Source organism: Rhinoderma darwinii, chromosome 6, assembly GCF_050947455.1.
Source record: "Rhinoderma darwinii isolate aRhiDar2 chromosome 6, aRhiDar2.hap1, whole genome shotgun sequence".
Taxonomy (NCBI): Eukaryota; Metazoa; Chordata; class Amphibia; order Anura; family Rhinodermatidae; genus Rhinoderma; species Rhinoderma darwinii.
Genome location: NC_134692.1, coordinates 108,034,069 through 108,053,498, shown reverse-complemented (window position 1 = coordinate 108,053,498; position 19,430 = coordinate 108,034,069). Strand labels below are relative to the sequence as shown.

General features: G+C 43.4%; 1 protein-coding gene across 1 annotated transcript in view; it reads left to right on the top strand.

Annotated features, from left to right (window-relative positions):
• The window catches only part of GRIN2A (glutamate ionotropic receptor NMDA type subunit 2A), a 608,297-nt gene that overhangs the window by 561,039 nt on the left and 27,828 nt on the right, over positions 1-19,430 (top strand). The window contains exon 12 of the mRNA XM_075830090.1: positions 13,350-13,537. Coding sequence (XP_075686205.1) covers positions 13,350-13,537 — 188 coding nt within the window. The remainder of the gene's footprint in view (positions 1-13,349; positions 13,538-19,430) is intronic.

Below are 19,430 nucleotides of genomic sequence, written 5' to 3'. Positions count from 1 at the left end.
AGACAGAGGGCGGGAGCTAACTCCGTCTGGCCAGGCTGTGATAGGTTCTCCCACTCCTAAGCCTGCCACCCTGAGTGGTGGAAGATGGAGTCAGTCTCACAGACATAGAAGCAGGTGCAGACTGATTATCTATGGGCGTTAACCCCAAAGCTGTGCCTGGCAGATCCTTTAAAGTTTGAGAGTCGAAACAACCATAACACAAATAATCCATAACAATGAGTATAAACATAAATAGTTCAGCTGTAGCGTACAAATAAATAAATAGTGCCACCATTCTGTACACATACATAGTGCCACCATATACACTGCACATAAATAATGCTATCACACAGTACAAGTAAAAAATCCCACTATGCAAAACACATAAATATTGCCGCCATAATGTACCCATAATACATGTAAATAAATCTAAGCAATTCTGACATATAGTACACATAAATACTTTATTAATACCATAGTTAAACAGTACTGTAATGGTGGGGGGGGTAGGGAAACGGACAAGTGAGCCCTAATCTACCCGCCACTCTGTCCCTGCCTACTTGCAACGACCCGCCCTAGGCGACGGGGTACAACTGGGCGGCGGTCCCTGCGCTCAGTAAGTGCATGACAAACACGACAAACAAACAAGGGAATACAAGCAAGGGAAATGGGCAGTTGCTCGCGGAAACACCGTGAGCAACAGAGTAGTGAACGAGCCGAGTCAAGCCAGGAGAGTGCGAGGTACAAAGCGAAAAGCAGAAGAGTAGTCGGTAAGCCGTGGTCTGTATGGAGCAGGATCAAAAATAGCAGGAGCTGTAGCTGGGCCAGGAAACCTCAAGGAAAGAATTCACAAGCACAGATGGACAGGAAGAGCAGGCTTAAATAGACCGAGGGCGGGAGCTAGCTGAGTCTGGCCAGGCTGCGATAGGCTCTCCCACTCCTAAGCCTGCCAGCCTGAGTGGAGGAAGCTGGTGTCTGTCTCAGGGATGTACACTCAGGTGTTGACTGATTAATTCTGGGAGTTAACCCCGAAGCAGTGCCTGGCAGATCCTTTACAGTACCCCCCCTTTTATGAGGGGCCACCGGACCCTTTCTAAGTGGACCTGGCTTACTGGGGAAACGCAGGTGGAACCTCCTGACCAATACCCCAGCGTGAACATCCCGGGCGGGTACCCAAGTCCTCTCCTCGGGCCCGTATCCTCTCCAATGGACCAGGTACTGGAGGGAGCCTTGGACCATCTTGCTGTCCACGATCCTGGCCACCTCAAATTCCACCCCCTCAGGGGTGAGGACGGGAACAGGAGGTTTCCTCGAGGGGGCCAAGGACGGGGAGCAGCGTTTCAGGAGGGAGGCATGAAACACGTTGTGTATACGAAAAGACGGGGGTAACTCCAGCCGGAAAGAGACAGGACTGAGGACCTCAATGACCTTATACGGCCCAATAAACCGGGGAGCAAACTTTTTGGACGGAACCTTGAGACGCAAGTTCCTGGATGACAACCACACCAGATCCCCGACCACAAACAGGGGGTTAGCAGAACGTCTTCTATCGGCCTGAGCCTTCTGTATGCTCTGGGACGCCTCTAGGTTCTTCTGAACCTGGGCCCAGACTGTGCACAGATCCAGATGAACGACCTCCACCTCGGGATTGTTGGAACAACCAGGTGAAACGGAGGAGAACCGTGGATTAAACCCAAAATTACAGAAAAAGGGAGAGACCCCTGACGAGTTACTGACCCGGTTATTAAGGGAAAATTCGGCGAGGGGAATGAAAGAAACCCAATCAAATTGACAGTCAGAGACAAAACATCTTAAGTATTGTTCTAGAGACTGATTAGTCCTCTCCGTTTGGCCATTGGTTTCAGGATGGAAAGCAGAGGAGAAGGACAGATCAATCCCCAACTTATTACAGAAGGCTCTCCAAAACAATGAAACAAATTGTACCCCTCTGTCAGAAACAATATTGACGGGGACCCCATGGAGACGCAGGATGTGTTTGATAAACAAGGTAGCCAACGTCTTGGCGTTGGGTAGTTTCTTGAGGGGCACAAAGTGGCACATTTTACTGAAGCGGTCTACCACCACCCACACCACCGACTTGCCTTGGGATGGAGGCAAATCGGTGATAAAATCCATGGAGATATGTGTCCAAGGTCTCTGGGGAATGGGCAACGAACGCAGTAAGCCCGCTGGTCTGGACCTGGGAGTCTTGGACCTGGCACAAACCTCACAGGCGGCGACGTAGGCCTTAACGTCTTTGGGCAAACCAGGCCACCAATAATTTCTGGTAATGAGGTGTTTGGTACCCAGGATGCCTGGATGGCCAGATAGTGCGGAGTCGTGATTTTCCCTAAGTACCCTTAGCCGGAATTGCAGGGGAACAAACAGCTTGTTCTCAGGAAGGTTCCCAGGAGCTGAACCTTGATCAGCAGCAATTTCAGAGACTAAATCGGACTCGATAGAGGAAATGACTATACCTGGAGGCAAAATACAAACAGGATCTTCCTCCGAAGGAGGGCTGGCCATGAAGCTACGCGACAGTGCATCCGCCTTAATATTTTTAGACCCGGCCCTATAGGTAACCAAAAAATTGAATCTGGTAAAAAACAACGCCCATCGAGCTTGTCTCGGGTTTAGCCTCCGGGCAGATTCTAGGAAAACCAGATTCTTGTGGTCGGTAAGGACCGTTACCTGGTGCCTAGCCCCCTCCAGGAAGTGGCGCCACTCTTCAAATGCCCATTTAATGGCTAAAAGTTCGCGGTTGCCAATATCATAGTTACACTCCGTGGGCGAAAACTTCCTAGAAAAGTAAGCACAGGGGCGGAGATGGGTGAGGGAGCTGGTACCCTGGGACAAGACGGCCCCCACTCCCACCTCGGACGCGTCAACCTCCACAATAAATGGCTCCCTTTGGTTGGGCTGAACCAGCACGGGGGCCGAGATAAAGCACTTCTTGAGGGTCTCAAAAGCCTGGACGGCCTCAGGGGGCCAATGGAGGACATCAGCACCCTTGCGAGTGAGGTCCGTAAGAGGCTTAGCGACGACCGAGAAGTTAGCAATAAATCTCCTGTAATAGTTAGCGAACCCCAAAAAACACTGTAGCGCTTTCAGGGAGGCAGGTTGGACCCATTCAGCCACAGCCTGAACCTTGGCAGGGTCCATGCGGAATTCATGAGGAGTGAGGATTTGACCTAAAAATGGTATCTCCTGTACCCCAAATACACATTTTTCGATTTTGGCAAACAGTTTGTTTTCTCGAAGGACCTGGAGCACTTTCCTGACATGCTCTATGTGGGAGGACCAGTCCCTGGAAAACACCAATATGTCATCAAGGTACACTACAAGAAATATCCCCAGGTAATTTCTCAAAATCTCATTTATGAAGTTCTGGAAGACCGCAGGGGCATTGCACAACCCAAAGGGCATGACGAGGTATTCGAAATGGCCTTCGGGCGTGTTAAACGCAGTCTTCCACTCATCCCCCTCTTTGATGCGAATAAGGTTATACGCCCCCCGTAGATCCAATTTAGAGAACCATTGGGCCCCCTGAACCTGATTAAAGAGATCAGGAATCAAAGGAAGGGGATACTGGTTCCTTACCGTGACCTTATTCAGGCCACGGTAGTCAATGCATGGCCTAAGACCCCCATCCTTCTTCCCTACGAAGAAGAAGCCAGCACCTACCGGAGAAGAAGAGGGACGAATGTAACCCTTGGCCAGGGATTCCTGGATATACTCCCTCATGGCTTCACGTTCGGGACAAGAAAGTTTAAATATCCTACCCTTAGGAAGCTTAGCTCCTGGTACCAATTCGATAGCGCAATCGTATTCTCTATGAGGCGGTAATACTTCGGAGGCCTCTTTAGAGAAAACATCAGCGAAGTCCTGAACAAACTCGGGTAGCGTATTCACCTCCTTAGGGGGAGAAATAGAATTAACAGAAAAACATGACGTACAACATTCATTACCCCATTTGGTTAGCTCCCCAGTATTCCAGTCAAACGTAGGATTATGCAACTGCAACCAGGGAAGACCTAGAACCAAATCGTATGATAATCCCTGCATCAATAGTACAGAGCATTGCTCCAAATGCATGGAGCCAACAAGGAGTTCAAAAACAGGGGTATGCTGTGTAAAATAACCATTAGCAAGAGGAGTGGAGTCGATACCCACTACCGGAACAGGTTTAGGCAAATCAATCAGAGGCATAGCGAGAGACATAGCAAATTCCACAGACATGATATTAGTAGAGGACCCTGAATCCACGAAGGCACTGCCGGTAGCAGACCTACCACCAAAAGAGACCTGAAAGGGAAGCAATATCTTAGTACGTTTCATATTTACGGGAAATACCTGTGCGCCCAAGTGACCTCCCCGATGATCACTTAGACGCGGGAGCTCTCTGACAGCATTCTTACGCTTGGGACAGTTGTTTACTTGATGCTTGACATCCCCACAGTAGAAGCAGAGACCATTCTTCCTGCGGAATTCTCTACGTTGTTGAGGGGACACGGAGGCCCCGAGTTGCATAGGTATTTCTGAGTCTTTAGGGGAGAAACGAAGCAACGGGACTTCGGGAGGCATCATGGGGGAGTCGGAGGAAAAAACACATAAACGTTCACGTTGTCGTTCCCTGAGACGTCGGTCAAGTCGTACCACTAAAGCCATAACCTGGTCTAAGGAGTCAGAAGAGGGATAACTAACTAGCAGGTCTTTCAGGGCATTCGACAGACCCAACCTAAACTGGCACCTTAAGGCAGGGTCATTCCACCGAGAAGCTACGCACCACTTCCTAAAGTCAGAGCAATACTCCTCAACAGGTCTCTTACCCTGACGTAAGGTCACCAGCTGACTCTCGGCAAAGGCAGTTCTGTCAGTCTCGTCATAAATAAGTCCGAGGGCAGAAAAGAAACAATCAACGGAGGAAAGTTCAGGGGCGCCAGGAGCCAAGGAGAAGGCCCACTCTTGGGGCCCTTCCTGGAGCCGGGACATAATTATACCCACCCGCTGGCTCTCAGAACCTGAGGAGTGAGGCTTTAAGCGAAAGTAAAGCCTACAACTCTCCCGAAAGGAGAGAAAAGCCCTCCGGTCACCTGAGAACCGGTCGGGCAACTTGAGGTGGGGTTCAAGGGGTGCGGTGAGGGGAACTACCAAGGTAGCATCAGGCTGGTTGACCCTCTGAGCCAGGGCCTGGACCTGTAGGGATAGACCCTGCATTTGCTGAGCCAGGGTTTCACGGGGTTCCATAATGGTGTCAGGGACCAGGGTAGACTAGGTATAGGGCTTGTGAATTTGTAATGGTGGGGGGGGTAGGGAAACGGACAAGTGAGCCCTAATCTACCCGCCACTCTGTCCCTGCCTACTTGCAACGACCCGCCCTAGGCGACGGGGTACAACTGGGCGGCGGTCCCTGCGCTCAGTAAGTGCATGACAAACACGACAAACAAACAAGGGAATACAAGCAAGGGAAATGGGCAGTTGCTCGCGGAAACACCGTGAGCAACAGAGTAGTGAACGAGCCGAGTCAAGCCAGGAGAGTGCGAGGTACAAAGCGAAAAGCAGAAGAGTAGTCGGTAAGCCGTGGTCTGTATGGAGCAGGATCAAAAATAGCAGGAGCTGTAGCTGGGCCAGGAAACCTCAAGGAAAGAATTCACAAGCACAGATGGACAGGAAGAGCAGGCTTAAATAGACCGAGGGCGGGAGCTAGCTGAGTCTGGCCAGGCTGCGATAGGCTCTCCCACTCCTAAGCCTGCCAGCCTGAGTGGAGGAAGCTGGTGTCTGTCTCAGGGATGTACACTCAGGTGTTGACTGATTAATTCTGGGAGTTAACCCCGAAGCAGTGCCTGGCAGATCCTTTACAAGTACTGCTATTTATAGACTTCATGTAAGACCATTTATACATTGCTAAAATATTTATAGATAGATAGATATATATTAGATATACAGATAGATATGAAAAAGATAAATAGATAATGGGAGTACAGTAGTCGGGAAGGAGAGTGAATACCATAGTGGGGACAGCCAAGAGAAGAAGCGGGGGTACATCTGCAGACACAGTGTTTGACAAAGAAGCGATCAGAAAATGGTCACAGTCTCAACCCCCCCCCCCCTAGCTCCTTGCTAAGTTGTTCTGATTGAACTGATAGCTTGGTGGAAACTTCCTGACCTGCTCTCTGCCTCTGCAGACTTCCTTTCCCTCCTGTCCCTCCCGACTGCTGACCTCTACAGCTGTAGGAAGCTCTGTGGAGACTTGTGGCTGCTCTTACCATGCTCTGTTCAGAAAACAGGTGGAGGGAAGTGAATAACTGTGTGCAAGCAGCACATTGGTTTGATGCCTTCCATGCCTGGGTGCTGTCCTAACTTTGCTGGGTCTGCCCTAAGAGTGCCCTGTGCACAGAGCATAAACTACACTCTCCAAGATGATGTTGAAGGCTTCTATCTAAGATGAGATCCTCAACTCGGCTTATGGTAGGTGCAGACCTGCTTCAGAAGTCCTGTTATTTACAATATGTGCAAGGAGCCAGACTAGCAGCCAGACTTCTACTAACCAGCCTCTGGTAGGGACTCAGAATTTTTATACATTTAAAGGGGTTGTCACATGATCAACATTCATCACCTATCCACAGATATTCAGCTCTCTCAATCAGTCCCATAAACTTTGAATAGAGCGGCAGCACACATCCTCGATGACCGCTCTATTCAAACTCTTCTTCACTGTGGTCATGCATGTCCATCTTGGGAAACCCCTTTAATGGGGTTGTACAGGATTAAAAAAAACATGTCTGATGTTTTAAAAAAAAAAATCTACAAACCTGTCTATGGGTTGTGTCTAGTACTGCAGCTCAGTTCAATAGAAGTGAATGGGACAGGGCTGTAATACTACACAAAACCTGTGGACAGATGTGGCACTTTTTTTTGAAGAAAGAAGACGTGTTTTTCTAATCCTTTACAACCGCTTTAGTGGTCCTGAATGTTCTTTCCAAATTGCTAAGATTTGTCTGTGTAGTTACCGTCATGTTATGCTGCTGAAATCTTAGCAACTTTAGTTTGTTGAAAAAGAGAGTAATTACAGGTGCGTTCATCTTTGGTGGGGTTTTTTTTATGTCCTATTATTTACTTGGAATTGGTTTTCTGGTATCCAGTTCATGAATCTGTGTCTTAGCTGCTACAGTCTTTCATGGGTTGTTTAACAAAATTGAATCTATTCTCACCCAGTTCAAGCTTCTCTTTAAGTTACTGACATTATCTTGCATTGCTCTGTCACTTCTACTTTACTGTTTGTGCCTCGCGCTCTGTGCCCTTTTTGCCCTTCCTGACACTGACCAAAGATGTTTATCTTCCATATCTTTTTCCATATTACCCAACTGCTAAACACAGAGCTTATTCACTGGACCATGCAGGCCTTTGAACTTCCATTTTCTAAAGTTTTGAGCATTTAGCAATATTTGCCAAAGTCCTCATGAAAGAAATCTGTCCCTTTTTTATTTGTGAATATGTTAAAAAAAATAAATCACAGTGCGCACAATGAGGCCCCCTGCACAAGACGGGCTGACAGCCGTGGACAGCATACAAAGTATGGGAGCACAGTCCGTAAAAAGCAAAAAATAGGACATGTCCTATCTTTTGAAGAGATTTTCTACGGCACAGACACCTTCCCATAAATATATGGGAAGGTGTCCGTGGGCAATAGATGTGAATGGGTCTGTAATTACGGATGAATTATACGGTCGTTTGCATGGGGCCTGACACAGTATACCAGGCTGTAAACACAATTTGGAATCTAATTTTACAAAGTTGATGTTATTGATACTATACAATTTGACGATTAAAGTAAAACTAGTACACTTGGGCCTTGTTTTCTGTCTGAGCTGCAATTTGAGAGACTGCAAGCAAGGTTTTTCTGAGTTGAGTGAGTGTGCAGTAAAGTGTGATTTGGCAGATAAAGGGTTATAGTTTAACAAAAATACATAGGAAAATAAGGTTTGGTAAATTTTCTTTCTCCATTGTTGTGTATTCTGTACTACAAAAGTTTTAAATTTGTCTTGCTATACTGTTTATCCCCATTTAACAATGTGCTCCATGGACAATGCTGCCAGGTGTGTGTCTTGTGCAATGTATGCATGCCTTGAACACACGTTTGAGGGTGAATATCTTTGCACTAGATGAACGCATGTTGTGTATTTGGAAGCCCAGGTACTGGATCTAAATATGCAGCTTGCAACACTTAGGAGCATTTAAAACCTGGAGAGGAGTTTGGGGCTCACTGAGCAAACACTGGTTGGGGCCAGCGAGATGGAGGTGGGTGGAGGCGTGCAAGCTCAGGATCCTCAGATTAATATCTGGGTAACAGTAAGAGGAAGGGGTAGGGGGAAAAGTGCCAGGGATGCTAGTACTGAACTGGCACAACCTAGGAAATATGCATGTTTGGCTGATATTAGGGATGCAAGTCCAGGGCCAGCATCACTCCTAGCAACCAGGAGAAGGATTGCTGTAGAAAGCATGGAAGTAGGAGTGCAGCAAAGGTCAGACAGATACTGGTGGTAGGGGATTCTATGATTAGGTGGACAGATAGGGTCATCTGTCGCCACAACCGTGAATGCCGAACAGTGTGTTGTCTGCCGGGTGCTCGGGCTCGGCATATTGCGGATCGAATAGACAAATTGCTGGGTGGGGCTGGGGAAGACCCGGCGGTCATGGTACACATCGGTACCAATGACAAAGTCAGTGGGTGATGGAAGGTACTTAAAAATTATTTTAGGGAACTAGGAGAGAAGCCAAAGTCTAGGACCTCCAAGGTAGTGTTTTCAGAAATACTACCAGTGCCACGAGCGTTTGGGTTCATGGAGAACTGGGCTGACTTCTCTGTCAGCTGCAGGCTCTATGGTAGGGACAGGCTGCATCTAAATGGGGAGGGTGCAGTTGTGCTGGGGGAAAGAATGGTTAGACGGCTGGAGGAGCTTTTAAACTAGGATCTGGGGGAGGGATGGTGGGGATACACAAGTGGGTTTAGATAGAGTACATAGGGAGTGGAATACAGAAGGGGTTAATGGGGATTTAGTGGGGGCTGGGGATAGCAAGCCGAGTAGGTGACTAGGAATAAATACGGACCTAAGTATATTAAAAGTGTTGGTAAGATTAAATGTATGCTGGCGAATGCAAGAAGTCTTGGAAGTAAAATGGATGAGTTGGAGATTCTAATGATTGACATGGATTATGATGTAGTGGGCATAACAGAAACCTGGCTGGATGAGAGCCATGAATAGGTAACCAATGTGGGGAGCTATACCATATTCAGAAGGGATAGAAAAGATAAAAAAGGTGGAGGGGTTTGTCTGTTTGTAAATTCCAACCTAAGACCATTCCTGAATGAAGAAGACATTGGAGAAGACTGTGACAGTCTGGAGTCTTTATGGGTTAATATTCATGGAACGCTTAATAACGGTAAACTACTAATTGGAGTTTGTTATAAGCCACCGAACATAGCAGAACAGACTGAGGATGAAATGCTGCAACAAATAGAAAAGGCAGCAAATAATAATGGGGTCCTTATTATGGGGGATTATAACTATCCTGATATTAATTGGGACATAGAGGCTGCTGGATGTGCTAAAAGCTGGACATTTTTATACACAATACAAGACAAGTATTTCACTCGATTGATAAACCAACCATAGGGTATAATGTGCTGGATCTGGTCTTATCTGATAGACCAGAAACAATATCAGATGTGAAGGTCCGGGAGCACTTGGGCAATAGTGACCACAATATGGTAAGATTTAATATAATTTTCAATAAAACAATATGAAGGGGAGCAACAATAGCCTGGAATTTTAGGAAAGTAAAATTCAATTGACTGAGGGAAGCACTTAGTCTTGTTGACTGGGATCATGTAATGGTAAATAGGAATACTGAAGATAAATGAGGAAATTTTAAAGATCTATTACATAAATTGTGTTGTAAGTTTATAACCACTGGTAACAAAATGTCTTGAAATAAAAAGAGACCAATATGGATGAATATACTGAATTTCTAAATATAATAAGACAAAAACAAAAAGCATTCAAAACATTAAATGCTGAGGGCTCAGCAAAAGCATTCCAGACTTACAAAGATCTCAATAGAAAATGTAAAAATGAAATTTAAGTTAGCAAAGTTATCTACAGAAAAACAAATCGCTAACTACATTAAAATGAATTTTTTATAAATATATTAATGCCAAAAAGAACAAAACTAATAATATTGTCCCTCTTAAAGATGACCATGGGAATACAATTGTAGAGAACAAAGGGGGGGCTGAGATATTAAACATGTACTTTTCCTTGGTGATCACTGATGAGCTGCCAGTACCAGATATACAGGGGGACAGTAATAAAGGTTCCCCACCAAATATTACCTGCTTTACACAGGTGGAAGTACAGCTATGTCTGAGCAAATTAAATATTGATAAATGCCCTGGCCCAGACGGCCACGAGTATTAAGGGAATTGAGCTCAGTATTGGACAGACCATTGTATCTCATCTTCTTAGACTCTCTTGTAACAGGATCAGTGCCACAGGATTGGAGGACGGCTGATGTTGTACCAATATTTAAAGAGGCACTGGAAATCTTAGGAAATCTTCTACCTAATCTGATAGGCACTGTAATGTAGATAACAACAGTGGTTTTTATTTTGAAAAACAATCATTTATGAACAATTTTAGATTTATGCTAATTAGTTCATAATAACCAACTGGGCGTTTTTTAACTTTTTACCAATCAGCGTCATACACTTCTCTTCATTCCAGCCCAGTTTGTTTCACTGCGCAGCGTGATTTCGCGAGGTCTCCCACAGGTCCTTCACCACAGCAATGGAGGAGTCAACAGACATGGCCTCCAGCCGCTGAAGATTTGGATAAATGTCCCGGCATGGCTGGAGGCGATGTCTGTTTACTCTGCCATTGCTCCGGTGAAGGAACTGTGGGAGGAAGTGAAACAAGCTGGACTGGAATGAAGAGAAGTATATGACGCTGATTGGTCACTGATTGGTCAGCATCATACACTTCTCTTTACAACGCCCACTTGGTAAAAAGTTAAAACACGCCCACCAGCATTTAGCGTGTACGTCTGGAGTTTCTGATGCACACGTTAAACGTCTCCATAGGGATCTGACAGAGATCAAAAGAGTGTTCTTTTAGCCTCTGTCTAGTAGGTTTACATCAGCAAGCCACAAAAAATAAAGTATGGAATAACATAATAGACTATGTTATTCTATCCCATAGCATCCAGTAATAAAAGGTATATTTGTTAAACATGTACTTTATTAGCCTATAGGTGATGAATGCCAAGAAATGGCATCCATCATAGACATTCATTTAACGGATACATCATGACTTGTTCAATAGGTTCTCATGACATCCATTAAATGGAAGCCATTATAGTCTAAAGGGGATGGATACGAACGGATGCCTAACAGTGGCATCCATCTACCATATGCTATAATGGCATCCGTTTAACGCATACATCTTGAAAAAGCTAAAAATGTATCCATTAAACGAATCCCATATTTGTTTATGGGTGGCGGATTCCACTGTTAGGCATCCATCACAGTCGCAATTTTACGCATAAATCGGGAGCTTTTCCTGGTGTTTACGTTAAACAGAGGACAAACAGTGTGAACCTTGCCTTAGACATGCTGATTTTTAAAGACAGCTTTAAAAACTGCTGAAGAAGGTTCAAAATGTGTATTAAACACATAATTGATTTAGCTCAACACATCATGTACTCCATTTATTTTATTTTTTTATTGAATTTGTGACCGAATTTAGGGTGCATTTTGCTTAGTCATTTTCTCTTTACAATTACAAAATGTATTCTAGCCTATTATCATCTGAGCATAGTAACAGCCAGCAGATTTGCGACTGTTCTGTAGTTCTGGGCACTAAGACATATTGTACATTTGTAGATTGTTTCTCCTTTTGTACTAGGCTGTCATTATTGTTTTATATTGTTCTTTAACGCTTTTTCATATATACGGCTCCCTGGAATTAATGGCGCGTTAAAATAAATAATAATAATAATAATACAGCAATGGGCAGGATTAGTAAAGAAATGTATGTTGCATATTTTGTGTACGTTATATTTATATATAGACTTGACCCCAGTTGCCTTATTCTTCAAGCAGAGTCTGGAACAAACTGTTTCTAAACTAAAAGGGTTGACCGAACTGGACATGTATTGTAGACATCATAGGTGGCCCAATGTCCATCACCTGAACGTCTCTATTAGCCAGGGAATTGAGACATTTCAAAGACTGCTGTGGCAGGCTTGGTGGAACAATGGGGCAGAAATACTAATACTGGCATTCAGACGGTTTAGAATTAAACTTTATGCCCCAAATTCATCACAGTGGCTAATGCCCGACGATGAATTTGGCAAATTTTTAGACACTTTTGTGTAACTTTTGTCTAAATTCCTACCATCTCTGGGTTAGCTTATTTTAGTCCACTTTTTTGTACCAAACTTTTGGTGCAATTTGGTGCATCTTAAGTCACGCTCTTTACATTTTAAACAACACTCGCTTGTCGGTAAATCGCAAATATTTGTTATTTTTGGAACATTTAATTGATAATTTTGTCTAAAATGATTTGCACCAAAAAGAAGATGCAACATAGGGCAGAATTCTGGCACAACACCAATAGTAAATTTGCCCGAATGTGTTTCATGGTTTGCCTGTTCATTTGCATTTCCCCTGTGGCAGATACAGGGGAAATGTGTGGCCACCAGCAGCTTCCCCCCAAGATATCAGTAGCCAGACTCAAGGCGATCAGCCCAACTGATATGGGCATCTTGTTTTTCAGAAGCAGCTGGCTAAATGCACACGTTGCAGAATTTGTTGCAGAAAATTCCGCAGGTTATTCCGTAGGTAAAATGGTGCAATTTTTTATGCGTTTTTAGGTGAGGTTTTTACGTTTTGATGTGGAAATAGGTGCATTTTTATGCTACGGATTTTGGTGCGTTTTTTTTAAGAACTAGTCAGATTCAATACGCAAGCAGAAATGCAAGATAAATTCACATGCTGCGGATTTTAAAATATGTGCCGCAGACTAATTTACATGCAGAAAAAAATGTAACATGTAGATGAGATTTCTTGAAATCTCATCTACTTTGCTGGTACTATATTATGCTGCAGATTTGCCGTACAAAAACAAAAACGCTGCAAATCCGCACGTAATACGCATTGTGTGCATTTGGCTATACAGTTGGGAAAACCATTTCATAGAAGACACCTTAGCTGTCTTGAATTCTTGTAATCTTTTCAACCCACTATAATCTAACTTTCTACTTTACAAATTAGCAAATTGACATAAATGTTTAAACTTTTTTCTTTTTAGGAAGTTGGATGCATTCATCTATGATGCAGCAGTGCTGAATTACATGGCTGGAAGAGATGAAGGCTGCAAGCTTGTGACAATAGGCAGTGGCTACGTCTTTGCCACAACAGGTTATGGAATTGCTCTCCAAAAAGGTTCTCCATGGAAACGACCCATTGATCTTGCTCTTTTACAGTTTGTTGGAGATGGTAAGTTGTAAAAAAAAATCTTAAATGTTAGTGATCAGTAACCCCTTCAGGACCAAGCTCATTTTGGCCTTCAGGACCAGACCCATTTTTTTCAAATCTGACATATTTCACTTTATGTGGTAATAACTCCGGAATGCTTTTACCTATCACTGTGATTCTGAGATTGTTTTCTCGTGACACATTGGACTTTATGATAGTAGAAAAATGTGGTCGATAAATTCAATATTTACCAGTGAAAAACACCAAAATTTTGTGAAAAATGGCAAAAATTAGCATTTTTCTAAATGTAAATGTATCTTCTTGTAAGACAGGCAGTTATACCACTCAAAATTGTTGCTAATTAACATCCCCCACATGTCTACTTTAGATTGGCATAGTTTTTTGAACGTCCTTTTATTTTTCTATGACGTCACAAGGCTTAGAACTTTAGCAGCAATTTCTCACATTTTCAAGAAAATTTCAAAAGGCTATTTTTACAGGGGCCAGTTCAGTTGTGAAGCGGCTTTTAGGGCCTTATATATTAGACACCGCCAAAAAGTCACCCCATTTTAAAATATTCACCCCTCAAAGTATTCAAAACAGCATTTAGAAAGTTTCTTAACACTTTAAACGTTTCACAGGAATTAAAGCAACGTAGAGGTGACATTTTCAAATTTCATTTTTTTTTTGCAGAAATTCATTTTTAATCTATTTTTTTTGTAACAGAGAAGTTTTTGCCAAAGAAACGCAACTCAATATTTATTGCCCAGATTCTGCAGTTTTTAGAAATATCCCACATGTGGCCCTAGTGTGATAATGGACTGAAGCACCAGCCTCCGAAGCAAAGGAGCACCTAGTGGATTTTGGGCCTCCTTTTTATTAGAAAATATTTTAGGCACCATGTCAGGTTTCAAGGGCTCTTTCGGTGCCAAAACAGTGGAAATCCACCAAAAGTGACCCCATTTGGGAGACTACACCCCTTGAGGAAATTATCTAGGAGTATAGTGAGCATTTTGACCCCGCAGGTTTTTTGCAGAAATTATTGGAAATAGGCCGTGAAAATGAAAATCGGCATTCTTTCAAAGAAAATGTAGGTTTAGCTAATTTTTTCTAATTTCCACGAGGACTAAAGGAGAAAAAGCACCACAACATTTGTAAAGCAATTTCTCCCGAGTAAAACAATACCCCACATGTGGTTATAAACGGATGTTTGGACACACGGCGGAGCTTAGAAGGGAAAGAGCGCTATTTGGCTTTTGGAGCTCAAATTTAGCAGGAATGGTTTGCGCAGGCCATGTCGCATTTGCAAAGCCCCTAAGGGACTAAAACAGTGAAAACGCCAAAAAAGTGACTCCATTGAGAAAACTACACCCCTTGAGGAATCCATCTAGGGGTGTAGTGAGCATTTTGCCCCACAGGTGTTTCATAGATTTTATTAGAATTGGGCGGTGAAAATAAAAAATATCCTTTTTCTTCAATAAGACGTAGCTTTAGCTCCAAATTTTTAATTTTCTCAACAAATAAAGGAAAAAAAGAACCCCAACATTTGTAAAGCAATATACCCCACACGTGGTATGTTTGGGCACACGGCAGGGCTCAGAAGGGAAGGAGCGCCATTTGCTTTTGGTGTACAGATTTTGCTGCATTTGGTTTCTGGTTGCTATGTTGCATTTGCAAAGTCCCTGTGGGACCAAAACAGTGGATCCCCCCCAGAAGTGACCCCATTTTGGAAACAACACCCTCAAGGTATTCACCTAGGGGTGTAGTGAGCATGTTAACCCCACAGGTGTTTTGCAGAAATTCGTGTGCACACGATGTGGGAGAATGAAAATGGGAATTTTTCCTTAGATACGCCAATATGTGGTGCCCGGCTTGTGCCACCATAACAAGACAGCTCTCAATTATTATGCAGTATTTCCCTGTTTTAGAATCACCCTACATGTGGCTCTAATCTTTTGCCTGGACATTCGACAGGGCTCAGGAGTGAAAGAGTACCATGTAAAATTGGGGCCTAATTTGGCGACATATAAAGTATTGGTTCACAATTGCAGAGGCTTTGATGTGAAATAATAAAAGAAACCCCTGAGAAGTGACCCCATTTTGGAAACTGCACACCTCAAGGCATTTATTAAGAGGTGTAGTGAGCATTTTCACCCCACGTGTCTTTTCCATAAATGATTGCGCTGCAGAAGGTACAAATTAAAAATTTTCCCTAGATATGCCAATTCAGTATCAAATATGTCGTGCCCAGCTTGTGCCACTGGGGACACACACCCAAAAATTGTTAAAAGGGTTCTCCCGGGTATGGTGATGCCATATATGTGGAAGTAAACTGCTGTTTGGGCACACTCTAGGGCTCAGATGGGTGGGAGCGCCATTTGGCTTTTGGAGCGTGGAATTTGCTTGGTAATAGTTTTGTTTGGAGTATCACTGTTGTTTCCGTTTATAATGTGGGGCATATCTGAGCTGGGCAGAGTACATCAGGGGCATAGTCAGGTGGTATAATAATAAGGCAAAAAAATAAATAAAATGATCCATAGATGTGTGTTACGCTGTGATCGATCCTTTCTGCACGGGCCGGTGTCGCACTGATAAATGTCCTTCCTTATCCCCCTTTTGGTCCACACTCCGCACCTTTGCAGTTTTGGGAATTTTGCCAGGAAAGTGTTGTCCTGGTATAATACGGGCACCCTCGCTTCCAGCAGATATGTTTGGGCCCTCCCCTTCCTGGTTCCCTAATTTTAGTGCCTTGATACATCACCTTTTGAAACAGAAGAAATGTTCCCCTCGGGCCTGCACAACTGGATATTTTTCTTTCCTGAATTATTGGAGCCTTAACTTATTTTATTTTTTCATAGACGTAGTGGTATGAGGGCTCTTTTTTTACGGGACGAGCTGTAGTTATTATTGGTACCATATTGGGGTACATGCGACTTTTTGATGACTTGTTATCCTTTTTTTTGGGAGGCAAGGTGACAAAAAAACAGCAATTCTGCCATAGTTTTTTTAGTTGTTTTTTTTATACAGCGTTCACCATGCGTTATAAACTACATGTTACCTTTATTCTGCGGGTCAGTACGATTCCGGCGATACCTAATTTATAGAACTTTTTTATAACTTTTTGCACAATAAAATTACTTTTGGAAAGAGAATGTATTTTTTCTGTCGCCAAGTTGTGAGAGCCATAACGTTTACATTTTTTCGTCGATGGAGCTGTATGAGGGCTTGTTTTTTGTGAGACGAGGTATAGATTTTATAGGTAGCATTTTTGGATACATGCGACTTTTTGATCACTTTTTATTTCAATTTTTGGAAGACAATGACCAAAAATACAGTAATTATGGCAGTGTTTTTGAGGGGTTTTTTTTACGGCGTTCACTGCGCTGGATAAATAACATAATATTTTTATAGTTCAGGTCGTTATGGTCGCAGCGATACCAAATATGTATGGCTTTATTATTTTTTTCTATAATAAATGACTTGATAAGTGAAAAAGGGCGATTGTGTTTTATTTTATTACTTGAAACTTTTATTGTATGTGTTACAACTTTTATTTTTACTTTTTTTACACTTTTTTTTTTACACTTTTCTTTAGGGGACTAGGACTTGAAGGTCCAACTGTTTGTTTGATGTTCTAATACATTGCACTACCTATGTAGTGCAATGTATTGGAACTGTCAGTTGTTCACTGACAGCAAGCCGATCAGGCTCCGCCTCTGGGCGGGGCCTAATCAGTTTACGTAATGGCAGACAGGAGTCCATTGTTAGGGCTCCTGTTGCCATAGTAACAGTTGCCAGCCTTGCCATCGCATGGCAAGGCTGCCGGTTTGCTACAAACCTCTAGGATGCAGCGATCACAATGGATCGCTGCATCGAAGGGGTTAATGCCAGGAATCGGAGCTAGCTCCGGTTCCTGGCGATAGATCGGGGTGTCCGCTGTAACATACAGTGGACACCCACTGCTGATGACGCCGGCTCAGCTTCTGAGCCGGAAGCTGAGCCGGCGCCATCTTGCCGATGGTACCGGAAGCCTCCTGGGCCCTGCTGATGACGGGGCATAGGAGGATTCTGTTACTGGCGGACTGGGAGGTAAGCATTAGCCCTCCGATCGCCTTTGCAGCCACTGGCAACCCAGCGATCACGTTGCTGGTGTGCCGGTGGCTATAAACTCCTCACATGCTGCGATCTCTATTGAACGCAGCATGTGAGGAGTTAATCGGTCGGATCGGAGGCTAGCTCCGGTCCTGGCCGATACCTCAGGGTGCCAGCTGTAACATACAGCTGTCACCCGGCGGTGATGTCGCTGGCTCGGCTCCTGAGCCAGCTTCATCTCCATCACGTACAGTAACGTGAAAATGCGGTAAGACACCAGTTTTAATCACGTTACTGTACGTGATCCGGCGGGAAGGGGTTAAAGGGGGTTTACGATTGCATGTAAATAATGCTTAATTTCTGTGTAAATTTAAAATTCTTATACTTTAACTTTTTAATATACTTTCAAGATCTCTGTTTTCTGTTAGTGAATGAGAACAGTCTTGTTTACATTCTGAGACAGCAAACTGTACATAGCTAGTCCTGTTCTCAGTTGATGAAATAAGGTGTGATTAATAATAGCTGGATCTTGTGTGTCAGAGACACGCAGGGTCAGTGTTCACTGAAGCCGTCAGTCCTGCAGACCTGACGGATTCGGCTTTGACCGCAATATACAGCTTCAGGAAACATATAAACTGTATCTCAAAAAGTAAAAAAAAAAAAGAATATCTAATTTAAAAGCTGTTAAAAAAACAAACAAACATTGCTTTATTCAAAAAATAAATGCCTTCAAAAGTGTATATAGCCTTTAAATCCCTTAAAATATTAATTTTTCCCAAGGATAAATTTCTAATCAGTTGAGCTGAATTGAAAAGATGACAAAATGCGATATCACCTTGAGTTGCATGAAATCACAAATTCAGCTCTGCTATGTGGAAAACATAAATTATTTATTTTTGTTCTGGAAAACTCAGATTAATAATCCATTGAGGATCTTGTACTCCAGGTTTTCTTGGTTGAATATTGAACGAAACCTTTAGTGCATCTACTATATAAAGGAGATTAAAATATTAATAGTATTGGACTCCTGAGTTTTTCTTATGGCTTTTTCATGATTGAAATGAAAAGCTTATGTCCAGGGAATAATCTTAGAGGAGGAAATAAAGAAGACCCCGCTTCACAAGCGAAGTAGGAACAAAGATATATAGAAGAAAGAAATAAAAGATTATTTTCCCTTATGTCGCTCATGTGATGACTGTTGATAACCATAAAAGCAGTTCCTATGTGTCCATGGCAACAGACTGGCGTATGGTACTATGAACCAGTACCTGAGGTGGGCCCCATTTTAGTTTTTGCTATAGGGGCTTCTTATCTCATGGTACATTTCTGTATCACTGTAAATATCACTATCCAATGGTTCATATTAGGCTACATGCACATGTTGTGTAATTTAGTGCAGAAAATCTGCATCGAAACTGCAGGTAAACGCACAGGTAAGGGCTTGTCGTGGAATTGCTGCGTATTTTCTATCCGTAATTGCGGCTGGAAAATACACAGCAGAATATAGTAGCAGCAAAGTGGGTAAATTTTAACAAATCTCTTCCACATGCTGCGTAATATTTCCGAGCAGAAAGTCACCTGCGGTGCATATTTTTTGTAACGCAGCATGTCAATTCCTGCTGCGGGAAAGTGGACTGAATTGCTGCATTTTTCAGAGGAGATATCACCATCTCCCAGCATTGAGAAAAATGGCGCAAAATCCGCACCACTTTCTGCAGTAAAAAAATACAGGAAATGGTGCCGGTTTTTCGCATCGGAATGCCTGCTAGTTTTAACGGAAAGGCTGGATTCACACGAGCATGTTCGGTCCGTAAAGGACGGA